The 22506-nt window shown below is 25.1% G+C and overlaps 1 protein-coding gene across 1 annotated transcript in view; it reads right to left on the minus strand.

Moving 5' to 3' along the window:
* wwk (anoctamin 8 white walker) overlaps nt 1-22506 on the minus strand; it is a 217643-nt gene that overhangs the window by 94444 nt on the left and 100693 nt on the right. Inside the window, exons 4-6 of the mRNA XM_075293868.1 lie at nt 18612-18904; nt 14192-14347; nt 424-489 (exon numbers count right to left, since the gene is read on the minus strand). Of these exons, the coding sequence (XP_075149983.1) occupies nt 424-489; nt 14192-14347; nt 18612-18904 (515 nt within the window). The remainder of the gene's footprint in view (nt 1-423; nt 490-14191; nt 14348-18611; nt 18905-22506) is intronic.

The following is a 22506-nucleotide window of genomic DNA, read 5'->3' on the forward strand; positions in this document are numbered from 1 at the left end:
ATACAGATTTCATTAGGTATGAATGTAATTGCTTAAATTGTGTTTAAGGGCATGGTCACACTAGACAAATATTTTGGACAAAATGAGTGGACATTTTTTTCCACCGAACCGATTTTCGAAATAACTGGATTACGTTTCTGGAAAATACTTTTATCTTGATATAATATATCGATTATGAGCTAAAAATGTTCCCTTGTTTGACTGTGGTTAGGCAATATTTTTTTATATCTGTCAAATATTTGGCCAGTTTGAACCTACCGTGAAACTCTATTGCGAAATCGAAAAATTGATTAAATGTTAAACTAATGATGGTAAAATGATTTAATATTTTAATTTCGTTGTGAGTTTTTATCTATGTTATTTTGTAAATTAATTAAAATATTAATAATTGTTAATAATGTAAGCAAAAAAATGAATAATAACCTTGTGCAAATTATACATGCATTGAGCAATTCCACTATCGGGGATATTATTATTATCCAGCCAATCCTGCAAAATAAAATAATTAAATGATTTTTTGTTTGTTTTTTGGAATTATATGCTTAACAAAAAACGACAGGTAAAAGTTAGATTAAAATTAAATGACTTAAAATTCCAAGCCAGTTAGCAAATAAAAAATAAAAAAAATAAAAATAAAGTCACGTAATAAATGACGACACAAAAAATGCATAAAAAGCAAAACAAAAAAGAACAAGTAATAAAAAAACAAAACTAATTAAAATCACTCGTAAAGCCAACTTAAAACAGAAACGGAAACACAAATTACAAATGGATACTGGAAATAGTAAACAAAGTAAAGGCAATGGTCAATACTCTACAAACACAACCACAACAATACTGAGTGAGTGACAACACAAAGAGAAGTAACTGCAAACAAATAAAAAGAATGACGTGGCAGAAATGTGTGAGTAATGATGGTTGTATATTGATGAGCTATAAAAATGAGAGGGAAATAACATTGATGAAGAGAGTAAGCCTTGTGTGAAATGCCATAAAATAGTTCACGCAATCATTTGACGCAGGAGAGAACATGAATTTAGTTTTAGACCTGAGGAAACTAAGAAATAGAAAAAACAAAAAAAAATATTTATATAGAAAATTTTGCCAAAAATTTTGTCGAATTTTTATTTCTATGGAAAATTTTATTTCTATAAAAAATTTTGTCAAAATTTTATTTCTATAGAATATTTTGTCAAAATTTTATTTCTATAGAAAATTTTTTCAAAATTTTATTTCTATAGAAAATATTGTCAAAATTTTATTTTTATAGAAAATTTTTTCAAAATTTTATTTCTATAGAAAATTTTGTCCAAATTTATTTTTTATAGAACATTTAGTCAAAATTTTATTTCTATAGAGTATTGTGTCAAAATTTTATTAAAAAAAAATGTGAAAATTTTAGTTCTATAGAAAACTTTGTGAAAATTTTAGTTCCACAGAAAAAATTTTCAAATTTTTTTTTCTAAAATTTTGTCAAAATTTTATTTCTATAGAAAATTTTGTCAAAATTGTATTTCTACAGAATTTTTTGTCAAAATGTTATTTCTATAGCAAATTTTGTCAAAATTTTATTTCTATAGAAAATTTTGTCAAAATTTTATTTCTATAGAAAATTTTGTCAAAATTGTATTTCTACAGAATTTTTTGTCAAAATTTTATTTCTATAGCAAATTTTGTCAAATTTTTATTTTTATAGAAAATTTTGTCAAAATTTTATTTCTATAGAGAATTTTGTCAAAATTTTATTTCTATAGAAAATTTTGTCAACATTTTATTTTTATAGAAAATTTTGTCAAAATTTTATTTTTATAGAAAATTTTTTCAAAATTTCATTTCTATAGAAAATTTTGTCAAAATTTTATTTCTATAGAAAATTTTGTCAAAATTTTATTTCTATAGCAAAGGAAAATCGGCCCTGATTTTCTTTTTTAGATTGTTCTTCGTTTTCATATCGTTGGGATATTTAGTTTTAGTTTTCTGCGATTTGAATATGGTCGGGGTTCTAGGTGGGGAAACGCGATTGCAAGTAGTATAAGTGGCAGGCTTTCGGCCGGAGTTTAAGACTTTCTCCTATGAACACAAACCAAAGTGTGCTAACGCCAATCGAATCTGATAAAACTTTCTTCGAGGAATATGCAACTTTTACTATGTTCCTCGAAAAAAGTTTTTTATTTTAACGCTATTCCTAAGTCACAAATTTATTTAAATACAATCAAAAGCGACAATAAGCCATAATTCTGCTCTGAGATCGATTTTCATGCCTCAGTTACATTTCGTTGGGCCCATTTTTCATGGAGTTCACATTCGCTATGAAGCATCGCCCCACTTTTTGGGCTTGTGACATTTGGGTTTTTGGGTTCATTTTTCGGGGGTCTATTTTCAATCCGCCGATAAAGTTGACAATTTTGCTCTATTGTTGATACATTTTGAACAAATATTTTGACAACATTTTCTACAAAAAAACACCTTGACAAAATTTTCTACGGGAATAAAATTTTCACAAAATTTTCTATAAAAATAATATTTTGTCAAAATTTTTATAGAAATAAAATTTTGACTTCATGACAAAATTTTATTTCATATATCATTTTTTTAATTTCTATAGAAATTTTATTTCTATAGAAAATTTTACTAAAATTTTGTTTCTATAGAACATTTTATTAGTATTTTATTTCTAAAGAAAATTTTGACAACATTTTCTATAGGAATAAAATTTTGAGAAAATTTTCTATAGAAATAAAATTTTGACAAAATTTTCTATAGGACTAAAATCTTGACAAAATTGTTTATAGAAATAAAATTTTGACAACATTTTCTATAGAAATAAAATTTTGACAAAATTTTCTATAAAATAAAACGTTGACAAAATTTTCTATAGGACTAAAATCTTGACAAAATTGTTTATAGAAATAAAATTTTGACAAAATTTTCTATAGAAATAAAATTTGGACAAAATTTTCTATAGAAATAAAATGTTGACAACATTTTCTATAGAATTAAAATTTTGACAAAATTTTCTATAGAAATACCAAATTTTCTTTCTATAGAAAATTCGGTCAAAATTTTATTTCTATAAACAATTTTGCCTATAGAAAATTTTGTCAACGTTTTATTTTATAGAAAATTTTGTCAAAATTTTATTTCTATAGAAAATTTTTTCAAAATTTTACTTCTATAGAAATTTTTGTCAAAATTTTCTTTAGAAATAAAAAACTAATAAAATTTTCTATAGAAATAAAATTTTAGTAAAATTTTCTATAGAAATAAAATTTTCTGTAGAAATAAAATTTTGACAAAATTTTCTGTAGAAATAAAATTTTGACAAAATTTTCTATAGAAATAAAATTTTGAAAAAATTATCTATAGAAATAAAATTTTAATAACATTTTCTATAGAAATAAAATTTTGACAAAATTTTCTATAGAAATACAATTTTAACAAAATTTGCTATAGAAATAAAATTTTGATAAAATTTTCTATAGATATAAAATTTTGACAAAAGTTTCTATAGGAATAAAATTTTGACAAAATTTTCTATAGAATTAAAATTTTGACAAAATTTGCTATAGAAATAAAATTATGACAAAATTTTCTAAAGAAATAAAATTTTGATAAAATTTTCTATAGAAATAAAATTTTGACAAAATTTTCTATAGAAATAAAATTTTGACAAAATTTTCGATAGAAATAAAATTTTGACAACATTTTCGATAGAAATAAAATTTTGACAAAATTTTCTATAGAAATAAAATTTTCTATAGAAATAAAATTTTGACAAAATCTTCTATAGAAATAACATTTTCTATAGAAATAAAATTTTGACAAAATTTTCTATAGAAATAAAATTTTAGGAAAAGTTTTCTATAGAAATAAAATTTTGGGAAAAATTTTCTTTAGAAATAAAGTTTTGATAAAATTTTCTATAGAAATAAAAATTTATTAAAATTTTCTATAGAAAAAGAATTTTGAATAAAGAATTTTGAATATAGAATAAAGAACTAAGGTAGTAAACATTTTTATAGAAATAAAATTTTTAAAATAAAATTTTGTTTTTATTTAGTAGTTTTTTGGTAATTGTTTTTATAAAAATACTTCCGTCTTAAACGCATCCTTAGTGCAATACTGCGCTTATTGGGCTCGAAATAAATACCAACAATATTGGGAAGAAATTGATTTCCACTTTGCATTTTTAATTCTTCTTTATTTTTACGAGATTGAGATAGAAACCATTATCACCTATATGCAAATGTCAACAAATGAATGTGTCCATCGCATTATGTTGCCTAATGGTGGCACATATGCTTTATAGGATCATCATTAGATTAGTCTATAATATTACCAAAAATGTATGGTTTTATATATTTTTTTTTTTTTTTTCTGAGAGTTAAGTAAGACATTGAGATTGTAAACATTCGTTTTCACATCACACATATTGTATGGTTGTAAAGAAATTAATTTATACACTTACATAGTATTGAAAAACACATAGATATTAAATAAAATTCCACATCGTATCATACAAAGGAAAATGTTCTTAAATTAAAAATAATTAAACATGGCAACTCTGCTTGGTTATTCTTGTTTCTACAGCGTGTTGCATGATTTGATACTCATCCAAGATGATTTCAAGCATTGACCCGGTCTTCACTGCTTTAGTAGTTTTCATTCCAGCACACACTCACACATTCTCTCAAATACACCTGCATACACCATATCACAATACCCTCAGGTGTTTTGGAGAGAGCACACACAAATCTCGGGATAACAAAATCGACAACAAAACCAAAAACAACAACAGCAATATCACTAGCTTGACAGTTGTATAAAACAGCACGAATGTAAAACATGAAAGCTTAAATACGAACACGAATACCACCAATACCATTAACCTCAAGCAATAACTGAAGTTGCATGAGGTCTCAGTACGTAAACAAATGTGTTGTAGCTAAGCTTGAAAATTTCATGTCAGGTGATTATTAACTTCATTTGAAACAACAAAAAAAAAAGTTACCCTAGAAGTCAACTAAATAAGTTGTTAATTTTCAATCACGAAAGGAATAAAGTCCAAAAGAGTAGGAAATATTCCTTATTTGAAATGTGAAAGGAAAAATATCCATGTAACACTTTGGGATAGTTTTTCATAATTAAATATAAATTTAACAAAATAATTGATTTTGTAGCAAAACTCAATTTATTTTTAATTAAATAACATATCAGTTTCCCTAGGATGATACCCCCCGAATAGCTTTGTCATTCCATTTGCACTACATCGTAGTATTGGTATCAGACCCCATAAAGGGGTACATAATAAATTTTCTATAAAAATAAAATTTTGACAAGATTTCCTATAGAAATAAAATTTTGACAAAATTTTCTATAAAAATAAAAGTTTGACAAAATTGTCTATAGTAATAAAATTTTTACAAAATTTTCTATAGAAATAAAATTTTGCCAAAATGTTCTATAGAAATAAAATTATGTAAAAATTTGCTATACAAATAAAACGGTGACACAATATTCTATAGAAACAAAATTTTGACAAAATTTTCTATAGAAATAAAATTTTGACAAAAAAATTATATAGAAATGAAATTTTGAAAAATTTTTTTAGAAAAAAAAAATTGAAATTTTTTTTGTGGAACTAAAATTTTCTATAGCACTAAAATTTTCACAATTTTTTTTTTGGAAATAAAATTTTGACACAATACTCTATAGAAATAAAATTTTGACAAAATTTTCTATAAAAAGAAATTTTGACAAAATTTTCTATAGAAATAAAATATTGCCAAATTTTCTATAGGAATACAATTTTGACAAAACTTTCTACAGAAATAAAATTTTGACTAATATTTCTATAGAAAAAAGATTTTGACAAAATATTCTATAGAAATAAAATTTTGACAAAATTTTCTATATAAATAAAATTTTGACAAAATTTTCTTTAGAAAAAAAAAATTGACAATTTTTTCTGTGCAACTAAAATTTTCACAAAATTTTCTATAGAACCAAAATTGTCACAATTTTTTTTTTTTTTTTTTTTGGAAATTAAATTTTGACACAATACTCTATAGAAATAAAATTTTGACAAAATTGCTATAAAAAAGAAGTTTTGACAAAATATTCTATAGAAATAAAATTTTGACAAAAATTTCTATAGAAATAAAATTTTGACAAAATTTTCGATAGAAATAAAATTTTGACAAAAAAAAAATTCTATAGAAATAAAATTTAGACAAAATTTTCTATAGAAATAAAAGTTTGACAACAAAAATTCTATAGAACAAAAATTTTGACAAAATCTATATATATAAAATTCAATGTATGTTTGTTTATCTGTTTGTTTGTTTGTTTGTATGTTCCGAGTTGGCTCCGAAACGGCTGAACCGATTTACTTGAAACTTTCAGAGATCGTAGGGGGCGTTCATGTGGTGAAAATAGGGTACCTCATTTTTTGACACCTGGTCGCGGAGGGGGACCTCCCCTTTGTCGGACTTTTTGAAGATTGGACCAAAGATGACCGATTTGGTTGAAATTTTCGTTGAAGATTGGGGTTGGCATCTAGTACAGTACAGCTCGCAGTTTTAGTCCGATTGTCCTAAAATTTGGTATAGGGTCCTGTTTCGGCTCAAAGACGATCCCTATTGATTTTGGAAAAAATCGGTTCAGATTTAGATATAGCTGCCATATATTTTTCGCCGCTCTGGTCATAATTGGCGTGTATACCAACCGATCTTCCTCAAATTCCGTACATCCGAATATTTTTTGGGTCTCGAAAAACTTGCAAAATACCAGCCAAATCGGTTCAGATTTAGATACAGCTCTCATATATAGCTTTCGCCCGATTTACACTCATTTGCCCAAAGAGGCCAATTTTTAACTCCGATTTGGTTGAAATTTTGCACAGGGAGTAGAATTAGCATTGAAACTATGCGTGCCAAATTTGGTTGAAATCGGTTCAGATTTGGATATATCTCCCATATATAGCTTTCGCCCGATTTACACTCATATGACCACAGAGGCCAATTTTTTGCTCCGATTTAGTTGAAATTTTGCACAGGGAGTAGAATTAGCATTGTAGCTATGCGTGCCAAATTTGGTTGAAATCGGTTCAGATTTAGATATATCTCCCATATATAGCTTTCGCCCGATTTACACTCATATGACCACAGAGGCCAATTTTTAACTCCGATTTAGTTGAAATTTTGCACAGAGAGTATAATTAGCATTGGTGCTATGCGTGCCAAATTTGGTTGAAATCGGTTCAGATTTAGATATAGCTCCCATATATATGTTTTTCTGATTTCGACAAAAATGGTCAAAATACCAACAATTTCCTTGTAAAATCGCCACTGCTTAGTCGCAAAGTTGTAAAAATGACTCTAATTTTCCTAAACTTCTAATACATATATATCGAGCGATAAATCATAAATAAACTTTTGCAAAGTTTCCTTAAAATTGCTTCAGATTTAAATGTTTCCCATATTTATTTTTTACTAACATTGTGTTCCACCCTAGTGCATTAGCCGACTTAAATTTTGAGTCTATAGATTTTGTAGAAGTCTATCAAATTCTTCCAGATCGAGTGATATTTAAATGTATGTATTTGGGACAAACCTTTATATATAGCCCCAAACACATTTGACGGATGTGATATGGTATGAAAATTTAGATCTACAAAGTGGTGCAGGGTATAATATAGTCGGCCCCGCCCGACTTTAGACTTTCCTTACTGGTTATTTCGATATTTGGTGGCGGAGGGGGCCTCTCTTTTGTTTGACTTTTTTTTAAAGTACAGTGAAAAAACTAAAATTCTCTAAATTATCTGAGATTTACAGAGAACATGTGGTGAGGTTATGGAATTAATATGGGGTACCCGATGATTTCATATGTGCCCTACTTTTTGACACTTGGAACAAAATTATGCGATTTGCTTGAAATTTTCATTGAATGTTGGGGTTGGCATCTAGACAAAAATCCGCTACTTTATTTTTCGATATTTGGTCGGGGAGGGGGACCACCCTTTGCCCGATTTTTTTTTTTTTTTGTGAGTTCAAACAAAACTAAACTCCCCCGACTGAAATTTTACGGAAGAAATGGGTTATGAAATTTATATCAGGTTCCTGATTTTTTAATAAAAATAAAAGGGCATAGGGAGACATCCGTTTCTCTTAAGTACATACAGAGAAACAATTAAACTTTACCGAGTTACTTGAAATTTACAGAGGACTGGGGAGAGATCGTAACCTCCGTCAACCGTAATAGTTGATACCTGATTTTGTGATATTTGGACGGAAGAGAGGCCGCCCCTTTAGGCTTATAATTTGCTTGACATTTTCTGGGACGTTTACAAAAGATACGCTTTTCGACATTCGTTCGGGGAGGAGGTCGTCCTCTAAAACTGCAAAAAAAATTTAAGTTTTCTTGAAATTTACAAAAGCAGTGGGGGAAGGTTATGAACGAAGAGGCAACCTTCCTTGCCCCGCACTTGAAGGAAAGTTTCAAGAATTTTCAGGGAAGTTTAGGGGTGCTATTCACTACGGTGTTTGTCGATATTGTATCGGGGAAAGTGACGTCCCTTTAAAACAATAGAGCAAAATTTAAACATCTCCGATCTACTTGAAATTTACAGGGAACGTGGGAGGAGGTGATTAAATTTATACATGATTTTTAAATTAGTATATGATTTTTCGATATCTGGTTGGGGAAGGGGAAAATTGAAATAAACTTTGTCGATTTACTTCGATAGGATTTATAGGGACCATTGAGTAGTTGTGAAATTAATATAGGGTACGTGATAGTCCGATATCAGGTCTGAGTGGAGCGAAGGTGGGGAGAGGGTTCCCTTCTGTCCGCTTTTTTTTCTTAAATTGAAAGTAGAGGGTTGTCCGTAAATGGGAACTCGATACATAATTTTATGGTTTTTGCACAGGCTTCTGCCAGACTTCTTTTTCGTAAAGAACTTAAATTTATATGAAATTGGCAGCCAACGTAGAGGGTGCATCATTTTCCAACATTTTAGCAAATGTTAATGTGGTAAAATTGTTTTACTACTTTAGCTTTTTCCGATTTTATGGATGGGAAACAGTAATTCTTTGTACGTTATTACAATATATAGTAGTATAATATATAGTGCTTAATTTTCAGATATGTTGAGGAGAAGGATACCTTTCCTTAGGTTAGGTTAGGTTATGTAGCAGCCCGATGTATCAGGCTCACTCAGACTATTCAGTCCATTGTGATACCACATTGGTGAACTTCTCTCTTATCACAGAGTGCTGTCCGATTCCATGTTAAGCTCAATGACAAGGGACCTCCTTTTTATAGCCGAGTCCGAACGGCGTTCCACATTCCAGTGAAACAACTTATAGAAGCTTTGAAACCCTCAGAAATGTCACCAGCGTTACTGAGGTGGGATAATCCACCGCTGAAAAAATTTTTGGTGTTCGGTCGTAGCAGGAATCGAATCCACGACCTTGTGTATGCAAGGCGGGCATGCTAACCATTGCACCACAAGAAATATAGAAGATTGTCCAACTACTTGAATACAGAACATTTTTTAAAAAATCTGGAGGAAAGGGTACACCCTCTCCCCGTAATTTTTTAAGACGAACCGTTTTACATATGCATTTCCGCCGTATTTGTACCTATAAACGAAAAAACAAGTAGTCCGATTTGTTTGAAAGAATTCAACTCTTTTCGAATTTGTTTTCAGCACGAAGGATATTGTTGACTAAGTTAACGCAAAATGTTCCTACAAATACGCTTCGGAAGGTGCAGCGAAGCGGGCCGGGTTAAGCTAGTTTTCTATAAAAATAAAAGTTTGACAAAATTGTCTATAGTAATAAAATTTTGACAAAATTTTCTATAGAAATAAAATTTTGACAAAATGTTCTATAAAAATAAAATTATGTAAAAATGTTCTATACAAATAAAACTGTGGCACAATATTCTATAGAATCAAAATTTTGACAAAATTTTTTATAGAAATAAAATTTTGACAACATTTTCTATAGAAGTAAAATTTTGACAAAATTTTCTATAGAAATGAAATTTTGAAAATTTTTTTAGAAAAAAAAATTTGACAATTTTGTTTGTGGAACTAAAATTTTCACAAAATTTTCTATAGCACTAACATTTTCACAATTTTTTTTTTGGAAATAAAATTTTGACACATTACTCTATAGAAATAAAATTTTGACAAAATTTTCTACTGAAATAAAATAGTGACAAAATTTTCTATAGGAATAAAATTTTGACAAAACTTTCTACTGAAATGAAATTTTGACAAAATTTTCTATATAAATAAAATTTTCTGAAATTTCTGTGGAACTAAAATTTTCACATTTTTCACAAAAATTTCTATAGAAATAAAATTTTGACAAAACTCTCTATAGAAATAAAATTTTGACAAAATTTTCAACAGAAATAAAATTTTGACAAAATTTTCTATAGAAATAAAATTTTGACAAACCAGATGGTGGACGCGGTGGCACAGGGTGAAGTTGATAGCGGCGGTGACATGCACGGTAGTTTTGGTTTTCGTTGTATAGCTATGGAGGAATTGTTCTCGGCATTTTTGGGGATATCTTCGAATGCAAACTTTGTTTGAAGTTCTTTAAGGTGGTTTTCCCTCATGTAAGCGAAGTTTTCTTACATCTGGTGAATACCATCCTTATGACTTCTAAGTTCCCTGCGGATTGGAAGGTAGCTAGGATCATCCCGATTAGGAAAGCCACTGGTTCTGGTTCCATCGATGACTTAAGACCGATCAGTGTGCTACCTATTTTGTCGAAGGTTGTGGAGCACGTAATGCGTCAGCAGCTGGTACCATATGTTGAGCCTATCCTTAGTGATTGCCAGTGTGGGTTTCGCACTAAGCGAAGTACTTCTTCCTTGCTGGCTGGCCTTACTGATCAGATAAGGTTCAGTATTAGCAACAGGAAGTTTTGTGTTCTTCTTTCATTGGATTTGCAGAAGGCGTTTGATAGGGTGGACCATGGGCTGCTGGTGAGGAAACTTAGGGATCTTTTTGGATTTGATCCCAGTGCGTGTCGGTTGGTGTCGTCGTATCTGTCGGATCGCAGGCAGTATGTTTGTGTTGGCGGTTTTTCTTCAGCTGAATTGCCGGTTAGGAGTGGAGTAGCTCAAGGGTCTGTTCTCGGACCGATTCTATTCTCCATGTTCTTGAATGATTGCTTTGGGGTAATTGCTCCTTGGTGTAGCCCATTTGCATATGCCGATGATATACAGATTCTGTTTAAGGGTGGCTTTCAGTTTGTTGAAGTTCTGCAGGCGAGGATTGATCATGCGCTGCTTGCACTGCATGGTTGGATGTCTGCCAACGGCCTTTCTGTTAATCCCAGTAAGACAAAGGCGGTGTTGTTTGCCTCTAGGCCGGTGGGTGTGGACCTACGGTATGGTGGTGAAAGTATCGCCTTTGTGTCGAGTGTCAGATGTTTGGGGGTTGTTGTAGATGACAGGCTTAGTTTCGATGAGCATGTGGATTGGGTCGTATCGTGTGTCAACTTCACCCTCCGTCGGCTCTATAATTGCGATTTGATATTGCCGCGGGATGTACGGATTAAATTGGTTCATGCGTTGGTGATGTCGGTGATCTTGTATGGTATGGAGGTTTATGCAGGTTGTGCTGGTTATAACTTAATAGGGTCCAGGTTGCGTTCAATAATGCGGTAAAATTTATTTATGGGGTCAATCGATTTTCTCATATAGCACCATTTGTTGAGCGCTTTGTGGGGTGTTCGTTCCACAGTCTCGTATCTATTCGTAGCCTGATGCTGTTTTATAGGGTATGGAGGAATCAGTGCCCTTCGTTTTTGACGCAGTCATTTGTGTTCACACATTCCTCGCGGAGCAATCGTACCAAGGGTCGAAAATGGGCTGGTTGAGAGATGTTTTGAGGTGAGAGTTGCGCGGGCTTTTAATGTCCTTCCTGACGCCTTGAGGATGTTTGGTGCCTCGGATTCGGTGTACCGTAGTAGGCTATTGCAACACTTTGGTTCTGAGAGCTTTTGACGCGTGGGTATTTTTAGTAACTATTTTTTGTTAGTTTTGTGATTATTGTTTGCGGTTAGTTGGGGACTCTGGTGGCAATATTATAATTACTGCAACTACTATATGAACTATTGTTAATTTGTCAGGGAGTTTATTGGTATATTGAAATTTGTTACTACATATATTATTACTATTGTTATGGGTTTAGGGTGAGATAAAGATATTTGCTATTTTTGTGTTGGATTATCAATTTCTTAGTAGTATAGCGAACTGCTTTGTATTCTTAGGGCTATATACATATCTACTTTTAAGAATTTAGGGTAAATATTAAGAATTTTGCAATTCTGTTTTGAATTTGTATATTTTTTAGTAGACTGTATTGTAGTCTGTGTAATTTTGTTATAATTGGCCATGGGGCTTTGAAATTACAAATAAAGTATGAATGAATGAATGAAAAAATGTTCTATAGACATAAAATTTTGACAAAATTTTCTATATAAATAAAATTTTGACAAAATTTTCTGTAGAAAAAATTTTGACAATTTTTTCTGTGGAACTAAAATTTTCACAAAATTTTCTATAAAACTAAACTTTTCACAATTTTTTTTTTGGAAATAAAATTTTGACACAATAATCTGTAGAAATAAAATTTTGACAAAATTTTCTATAAAAAAGAAATTTTGACAAAATTTTCTAAATAAATAAAATTTGGACAAAAAAATTCAAAAAACAATAAAATTTTTACAAAATTTGCTATAGAAATAAAAGTTTGACAAAAAAATTCTATAGAAATAAAATTTTGACAAAATTTTCTATAGAAATAAAATTTTGACAAAATTTTCTATAGAAATCAAATTTTGACAAAATTTTCTATAGAAATAAAATATTGAAACAATTTTCTATAGAAATAAAATTTTGACAAAATTTTCAATAAAAAAGAAAATATTGACAAACTTTTTTATAAAAATAAAATTTTGACAAAACTCTCTATAGAAATAAAATTTTGACAAAATTTTCTATAGAAATAAAATTATGACAAAAAATTCTATAAAAATAAAATTTTGATAAAATTTTCTAAAGAAATAAAATTTTCCATTTGTTTTGTTTTGTTATTGTTGGTTTTGTTCTTTAAGCATTGTTGGCTTTGCCCAAATAAATTTGACAAACATTCTTTTCCTCTGTTGGTTAAGCTACACTTGTAGTTTAGTCAATGTATGGTTTTAAGCTGCAATAAAAAACAACAACAATGCAGAAATAAAATTTTGACAAAAAAGTTCTATAGAAATAAAGTTTTTTACAAAATTTTCTATAGAAATAAAAGTTTGACAAAAAAATTCTATAGAAATAAAATTTTGACAAAATTATCTATAAAAAAGAAATTTTGACAAAATTTTCTATAGAAATAAAATATTGACAAACTTTTCTATAGAGATAAAATTTTGACAAAACTCTCTATAGAAGTAAAGAAATAAAATTTGGACAAAAAAATTCTATAGAAATAAAATTTTGACAAAATTTTCTATAGAAATAAAATTTTGACAAAATTTGCTATAGAAATAAAATTTTGACAAAATTTGCTATAGAAATAAAAGTTTGATACAAAATTCTATAGAAATACAATGTAGACAAAATTTTTTGTAGAAATAAAATTTTGACAAAATTTTTTGTAGAAATAAATTTTGACAAAATTTTCTATAGAAATAAAATGTTGACAAAATTTTCCATAGAAATACAATTTTGACAAAATTTTCTATACAAATAAAATTTTGACAAAATTTTCTATAGAAATAAAATTTTCACAAATTTTTTATGGAAATAAAATTTGGATAAACATTTTTATAGAAATAAACTTTTGACAAAATTTTCTATAGAAATAATATATTCCCTTCCCAATCTTTTAGTGATATTGACATTCGTGCTAACTACATTCGTTGTGGCACTGCTGTATTTTTGTTGGTTTAGATTTTGATTCTATTTTTTTTTTTTTACTGTTAAATATTTGGATAATAGGCATTTGTTTTAGCTTAACCAGAAAGAATTTCAAAGATAACTTTCGTAGCACAAATACTACAATTTTACTCTTAGCATACTCAATGATTTTGTTGATGCCTGTCATGCAATCACCCTCAATCCCTGGAAGGATGTGTGGGTGGGTAGGGCGGTTGCCTGCCGTACTTACCTGAAAACGTAGCATAAGGAACATCACCACAAATACCAGAAACAAACATAAGCCGATTATGGGAAAACTGACAAGATATCGAAATGCACGTCGTTTCCATGCAGGAGCTTCTTTAGGTTCCAGTCGTCCAGTTACATTATTCTCAACCAAAGGACCCTTTTGAGAAAAACGAAACAAAAAAAATGGTAAAATCATATAGGACAGAGGCACAAAAATTGTTAACAAGTGCTTAAATGAAGTGTTACATTATTTTGTAAATAATTTATAGGGGATATTCTAAACAAATTTAGTTTTCCACTTTCAGAGCTATATCAAATTACCAAGAGAATTGAAAATTCACAAGCCGGTGATTCCTTATGGAATGAATTATTTATTTGAGGGAGCCGTTAAAGCCATTTAACTAAGGGAAATTACCAAAAGGGCAAATGGCATTTTTAGGTATATTTGTTACGTTTATTTCAAGAGGGAGGTATAAAATGATTTTTACACGCAAAAAAAGGAATATGATTAACTTAAATATGTTTCTGCATAAAATTACACTCGAAGAAGAAACACTTTCCTCGGGAAAGAAATTCCCATTTGTTTTAAAACCTGGCTAAAATAAAAATGTTCTACAGAAATAAGAATTTTGACAAAATTTCCTCTAAAAATAAAATTTAGATTTTTATAGAAATGAAATTTTGATAAAATTTTCTATAGAAATAAAAGAGATTTCTATAGAAATAATAATTTTGACAAAATTTTCTATATAAAAAAAATGTTGACAAGAATTTCTATACAAATAAAATTTTGACAAGAATTTCTATAGAAATAACATTTTAACAAAATTTTCTAAAGAAAAAAATTTTGACAACATTTCCGATTCAACTAAAATTTTGACAAAATTTTCTAAAGAAATAAAATTTTGTCAAAATTTTCTATAGAAATAAAATTTGGTAAAATTTTCTCTAAAAATAAAATTTAGAAAAAATTTTCTATAAAAATAAAATTTTGATAAAATTTTCTAAATTTTGGCAAAATTTTTTATAGAATTAAAATTTTGATAAAATTTTCTATAGAAATAAAATTTTGACAAAATTTTCTTTAGAAATAAAATTTTGACAAGAATTTCTATAGAAATAAAATGTTACCAAAAATTTCTATAGAAATAGAATTTTGACAAGAATTTCTACAAATAAAATTTTGACAAAATTTTCAATAGAAATAAATATTTGACAAAATTTTCTATAGAAATAAAATTTTAACAAAAATTTCTATTGAAATAAAATTTTGAGAAAACTTCCTATAGAAAAAAATTTTGACAAAAAATTCTATTAAAATAAAATTTCGCAGAACTTTCTCTAGAAATAAAATTTTGTCTAAAGTTTTTATGGAAATAAAATATTAACAATATTTTCTATAGAAATAAAATTTTGAAAAAATTTTCTATTGAAATAAAATTTCGACAAAATTTTCTCTAGAAATAAAATTTCGAAAAAATTTTCTATAGAAATAAAATTTCGACAAAATTTTCTATAGAAATAAGAATAAAATTTAGAAAAAAATTTCTATAGAAATAAAATTTTGATAAAATTTTCTAAATTTTGGCAAAATTTTGTATAGAAATAAAATTTTGATAAAATTTTCTATAGAAATAAAATTTTGACAAAATTTTCTCTAGAAATAAAATTTTGACAAAATTTTCTCTAGAAATAAAATTTTGACAAGAATTCTATAGAAATAAAATGTTAACAAAATTTTCTTTAGAAATAAAATTTTGACAAGAATTTCTATAGAAATAAAATTTTTATTAAATTTTCTATAGAAATATAATTTTGCCAAAAATTTGTATAGAAATAAAATTTTGGAATTATTTCTATAGAAATAAAAGTTTGGAATAATTTTCTATACAAATAAAATTTTGACAATATTTTCACTAGAAATAAATATTTGATAAAATTTTCTATAGAAATAAAATTTTGACAAAATTTTCTCTAGAAAAACAATTTTAACAAGAATTCTATAGAAATAAAATGTTAACAAAACTTCCTATAGAAATAAAATTTTGACAAAACTTTCTCTAGAAATAAAATTTTGACTAAAGTTTTTATGGAAATAAAGTTTTAACAATATTTTCTATAGAAATAAAATTTTGACAAAATTTTCTATTGAAATAAAATTTCTACAAAATTTTATATATAAAAAAAATTTGTACAAAACATTCTATAGAAATAAGAATTTTGACAAAATTTATTCTAAAAATAAAATTTAGAAAAAAAATATAGAAATAAAATTTTGATAAAATTTTCTATAGAAATAAAATTTTGACAAAATTTTCTCTAGAAATAAAATTTTGACAAGAATTTCTATAGAAATAAAATTTTGGAATAATTTCCATAGAAATAAAAGGAATAATTTTCTATACAAATAAAATTATGACAAAATTTTCAATAGGAATAAATATTTGACAAAATTTTATATAGAAATAAAATTTTGAGAAAAATTTCTATTGAAATAAAATTTTGAGAAAAATTACTATAGAAGTAAAATTTTGACAAAATTTTCTATTGAAATAAAATATTGACAAAACTGTCTCTAGAAATAAAATTTTGACTAAAGTTTTTATGGAAATAAAATTTTAAAAATATTTTCTATAGAAATAAAATTTTGACAAAATTTTCTATTGAAATAAAATTTCGACAAAATTTTCCATATTAATAAAAGTTGGACAAAACTTTCTGTAGAAATAAGAATTTTGACAAAATTTCCTCTAAAAATAAAATCTAGAAAAAAATTTTCTAGAAATAAAATTTTTATAAAATTTTCTAAAGAAATAAAATTTTGACAAAATTTTCTCTAAAAATAAAATTTTGACAAGAATTTCTATAGAAATAAAATGTTAACAACATTTTCTATAGAAATATAATTTTGACAAGAATTTCGATAGAAATAAAATTTTGGAATAATTTCTATAGAAATTTTCTATACAAATAAAATTATGACAAAAATTTTAATAGGAATAAATATTTGACAAAATTTTCTATAGAAACAAAATTTTCACAAAAATTTCTATTGAAATAAAATTTTGACAAAATTTTCTATAGAAATAGAATTTTGACAAAATTTTCTATAGAAATAAAATTTTGACAAGAATTTCTGTAGAAAAAAAATTTACAAGAATTTCTATAGAAATAAAATTTTGATAAAAGTTTCTATAGAAATAAAATTTCGAAAAGAATTTCCATAGAAATAAAATGTTGGAATAATTTTCTATAGAAATAAAAGTTTGGAATAATTTTCTATACAAATAAAATTTTGACAAAATTTTCACTAGAAATAAATATTTGTCAAAATTTTATATAGAAATAAAATTTTGACAAAACTTCCTATAGAAATAAAATTTTGACAAAATTTTCTCCAGAAATAAAATGTTGACTAAAGTTTTTATGGAAATAAAATGTTAACAATATTTTCTATAGAAATACAATTTTGACAAAATTTTTTATTGAAATAAAATTTCGACAAAATTTTCTATAGAAATAAAATTTGGACAAAACTTTCTATAAAAATAAGAATTTTGACAAAATTTTCTCTAAAAATAAAATTTAGAAAAAAATCCAACGAAATAAAATTTTGATAAAATTTTCTATAGAAATAAAATTTTGACAAAATTTTCTCTAGAAATAAAATTTTGACAAGAATTTCTATAGAAATAAAATGTTAACAAAAATTTCTATAGGAATAAAATTTTGGAATAATTTCTATAGAAATAGAAGTTTGGAATAATTTTCTATACAAATAAAATTATGACAAAATTTTCAATAGGAATAAATATTTGACAAAATTTTATATAGAAATAAAATTTAAAAAAAAAATTATTAAAAATTTTGACAAAATTTTCAATAGAAATAAAATTTTGACAAGAATTTCTATAAAAATAAAATTTTAACAAAAATTTCTATAGAAATAAAATTTTGACAAAAATTTCTATAGAAATAAAATTTTGACAAGAATTTCTATAGAAACAAAATTTTGACAAGAATTTCTTAGAAAAAATCAAAAAATGTCTATAGAAATTGAAATTTGGACCAAATGTTCTAAGAAGTAAGGTAGGAAAATTTGGTAGGACCGAAAGAAAATATAGTTTGTAACATTTCGTTGATCAGAAAAAAACTCTTCTTGCAGAATACTTTTTTACGAGGAACATGGTTCATATTTGTCATAAAAATATTGTTTTCTTGGTGGTAGATGTTACCCTTGAAAATGAAATATTATGATCTTCAAAAATATTTAAAGTTAAACGGTTATCATAAATAAAGTTTTCTTGGCGAAAAAAGGACACAATTTGAATAGGAAAAGAAAGCGTAATTTGTGAGAAAGTAATTATTTCCTCGAGTGTATATTTCCCCCTTTTTAATTAAACGGCTTATTTTTGCCTTACCTTGTACAATGGTCTCGGTGGTTCCAATAGCTCTGGCGGTGTTGACAATGTCCCCCAGCGAAAAGCTAACTCCACCGAATATCTCTTCCAAGCCTCCAAATACAAAGAAGCCCAGGCCACATTGAAAAGTGAAAATAAAACATGACCCATATCCTGGGCCATTTGATTTTTACCCCATAGGAAGGCATACAAAATGGTACCAAATACAGCTGGAACACCCAAAGCACAGGTGTAGTGGCCTAGCCAAGCAAAATACAAAGCCACCTTGACACCAAAATATTCAGCAATATCATCTGTAAAGAAAAAGAGGAAGTGACAAGGGAAGTGATGAAGGAAGTGAAATAGCCAACACTTTAAAATATCAATACAGAGAAAAAAGTATTTTTTTTTTACATCAAACACGAATTTAATTGACTTAATTATTTTTTTTTTATTTTGGTTTAATTCTTTTTAAATTTTAATTTGCTTTAATCAGGAAATTTGTGGCATCAATTAATGACGCCAATTAAAAGATAATTTTATTCAATTGAGCATTTAATTGATTCTGGTAAATTTTATATAGAAAAAAGATTTTCTGACTCAATCGCGAAATTAATTGATTCAATTTACTTTTTTTATTGAAATTTATTTAATCTGGTCAGGTTAAATCAATCACAATTAAATAAAATCAATAAAAAATATTCTAGATTAAAACTAGAATTTTTCCGGAAAAATATATTTTTACAAATAGCTCTATGATGTTTTAAATACATCGAATTTGATTCCATAGAATTCGATCAAAATTTTAAGACTTAAGTTTTTTTTCTGGTTGTATCTTAAAATATACAGTGCGCATTAAAGGGTTAACATAAAAATTCAAAATAAGTTAAAGTAAAAAAAAAAAAAATATATATATATATATATATATATATATATATATATATATATATATATATATATATATATATATATATATATATATATATATATATATATATATATATATATATATATATATATATATATATATATATATATATATATATAGATATATATATATATATATATATATATATATATATAACTAAAAATACAAGAATAGTAATTCATCTGACAGTAACCAAATTATAAATAAATAATAAAATAATTTATAATTGATTGGCTCAATAATTTTTGGATTTTTCAGTTTTGCTATAAATTAAAATTAAAGTAAATTTTTTTATAACTGCTTTTTTAAATTAATTGTAATTTTTTAATTTTAATTTAAATTTTTTGTTTAATTTTTACTTAGAAATATTTTAAAACACTACACAAAAAAAATATTTTTTTAGTTTCAAACACGAAATTCAATTCAACTAATTTTTAATTAAAATTTCTTCTATCACAGAAATTATATTTATGTCAATTAAAAAATAAATTGACAAATTTTTGTGATCAATTTTTAAATAGAAACATTTTGGTGATAGTTTTTTCTGTGTAAAACTAAAATTTTTAAAATATTGTTTTATTTTTTTTTTTCTGTGTACCATCACCTTAGCAATGCTGACTTACCCAGAGGCTGGGGAGCCAAGACTTGTTTCACCCAACTTTTTTGCAAAATTTTTATAGAAATAAAATTTTGGAATAATTTCTATAGAAATAAAAGTTTGGAATAATTTTCTATACAAATAAAATGTTGACAAAATTTTCACTAGACATAAATATTTAACAAAATTTTATATAGAAATAAAATTTTAACAAAAATTTCTATTGAAAAAAATTTTGACAAAACTTCTATAGAAATAAAATTTTGATAAAATTTTCTATTGAAATAAAATTTTGACAAAATTTTCTCCAGAAATAAAATTTTGACTAAAGTTTTTACGGAAATAAAATTTTAACAATATTTTCTATAGAAATAAAATTTTGACAAAATTTTCTATTGAAATAAAATTTTAACAATATTTTCTATAGAAATGAAATTTTAACAATATTTTCTATAGAAATAAAATTTTGGCAAAATTTTCTATTGAAATAAAATTTCAACAAAACTTTCTATAAAACTAAGAATTTTGACAAAATTTTCTCTAAAAATAAAATTTAGAAAAAAAAATCTATAGAAATAAAATTTTGATAAAATTTTCTATAGAAATAAAATTTTGATAAAATTTTCTATAGAAATAAAATTTTGACAAAATTTTCTCTAGAAATAAAATTTTGACAAGAATTTTGAAATAAAATTTTAACAATATTTTCTATAGAAATGAAATTTTAACAATATTTTCTATAGAAATAAAATTTTGACAAAATTTTCTATTGAAATAAAATTTCAACAAAATTTTCTATAGAAATACAATTTGGATAAAACTTTCTATAAAAATAAGAATTTTGATAAAATTTTCTACAGAAATAAAATGTTGACAAAATTTTCTCTAGAAATAAAATTTTGACAAGAATTTCTATAGAAATAAAATGTTAACAAAAATTTCTATAGGAATAAAATTTTGGAATAATTTCTATAGAAATAAAAGTTTGGAATAATTTTCTATACAAATAAAATTATGACAAAATTTTCAATAGGAATAAATATTTAACAAAATTTTCTATAGAAATAAAATTTTAACAAACATTTCTATTGAAATAAAATTTTGACAAAAGTTTTTATGGAAATAAAATTTTAACAAAATTTTCTATGGAAATAAAATTTTGACAAGAATTTCTATAGAAATAAAATTTTGACAAAATTTTCTAAAGAAATAACATTTTGACAAAATTTTTTTTGGAAATAAAATGTTGACAAAATTTTCTATAGAAATAGAATTTTGACAAAATTTTCTATAGAAATAAAATTTTGACAAGTATTTCTATAGAAATAAAATTTTAACAAAAATTTCTATAGAAGTAAAATTTTGACAAGAATTTCTATAGAAATAAAATATTGACAAAATTTTCTATAGAAAAAAAATTTGGACAAAACTGTCTATAAAAATAAGAATTTTGACAAAATTTTCTCTAAAATTAAAATTTAGAAAAAAAATCTATAGAAATAAAATTTTGATAAAATTTTCTATAGAAATAAAATTTTGATAAAATTTTCTATAGAAATAAAATGTTGACAACATTTTCTCTAGAAATAAAATTTTGACAAGAATTTCTATAGAAATAAAATGTTAACAAAAATTTCTATAGGAATAAAATTTTGGAATAATTTCTATAGAAATAAAAGTTTGGAATAATTTTCTATACAAATAAAATTATGACAAAATTTTCAATAGGAATAAATATTTAACAAAATTTTCTATAGAAATAAAATGTTAACAAACATTTCTATTGAAATAAAATTTTGACAAAAGTTTTTATGGAAATAAAATTTTAACAAAATTTTCTATGGAAATAAAATTTTGACAAGAATATCTATAGAAATAAAATTTTGACAAAATTTTCTAAAGAAATAACATTTGGACAAAATTTTTTTTGGAAATAAAATGTTGACAAAATTTTCTATAGAAATAGAATTTTGACAAAATTTTCTATAGAAATAAAATTTTGACAAGTATTTCTATAGAAATAAAATTTTAACAAAAATTTCTATAGAAGTAAAATTTTGACAAGAATTTCTATAGAAATAAAATATTGACAAAATTTTCTATAGAAATAAAATTTGGACAAAACTTTCTATAAAAATAAGAATTTTGACAAAATTTTCTCTAAAAATAAAATTTAGAAAAAAAAATTCTATAGAAATAAAATTTTGATAAAATTTTCTATAGAAATAAAATTTTGATAAAATTTTCTATAGAAATAAAATTTTGATAAAATTTTCTATAGAAATAAAATTTTGACAAATTTTTCTCTAGAAATAAAATTTTGACAAGAATTTCTATAGAAATAAATTGTTAACAAAAATTTCTATAGGATTAAAATTTTGGAATAATTT

Source organism: Haematobia irritans, chromosome 2 (genome assembly GCF_050003625.1).
Source record: "Haematobia irritans isolate KBUSLIRL chromosome 2, ASM5000362v1, whole genome shotgun sequence".
NCBI lineage: Eukaryota > Metazoa > Arthropoda > Insecta > Diptera > Muscidae > Haematobia > Haematobia irritans.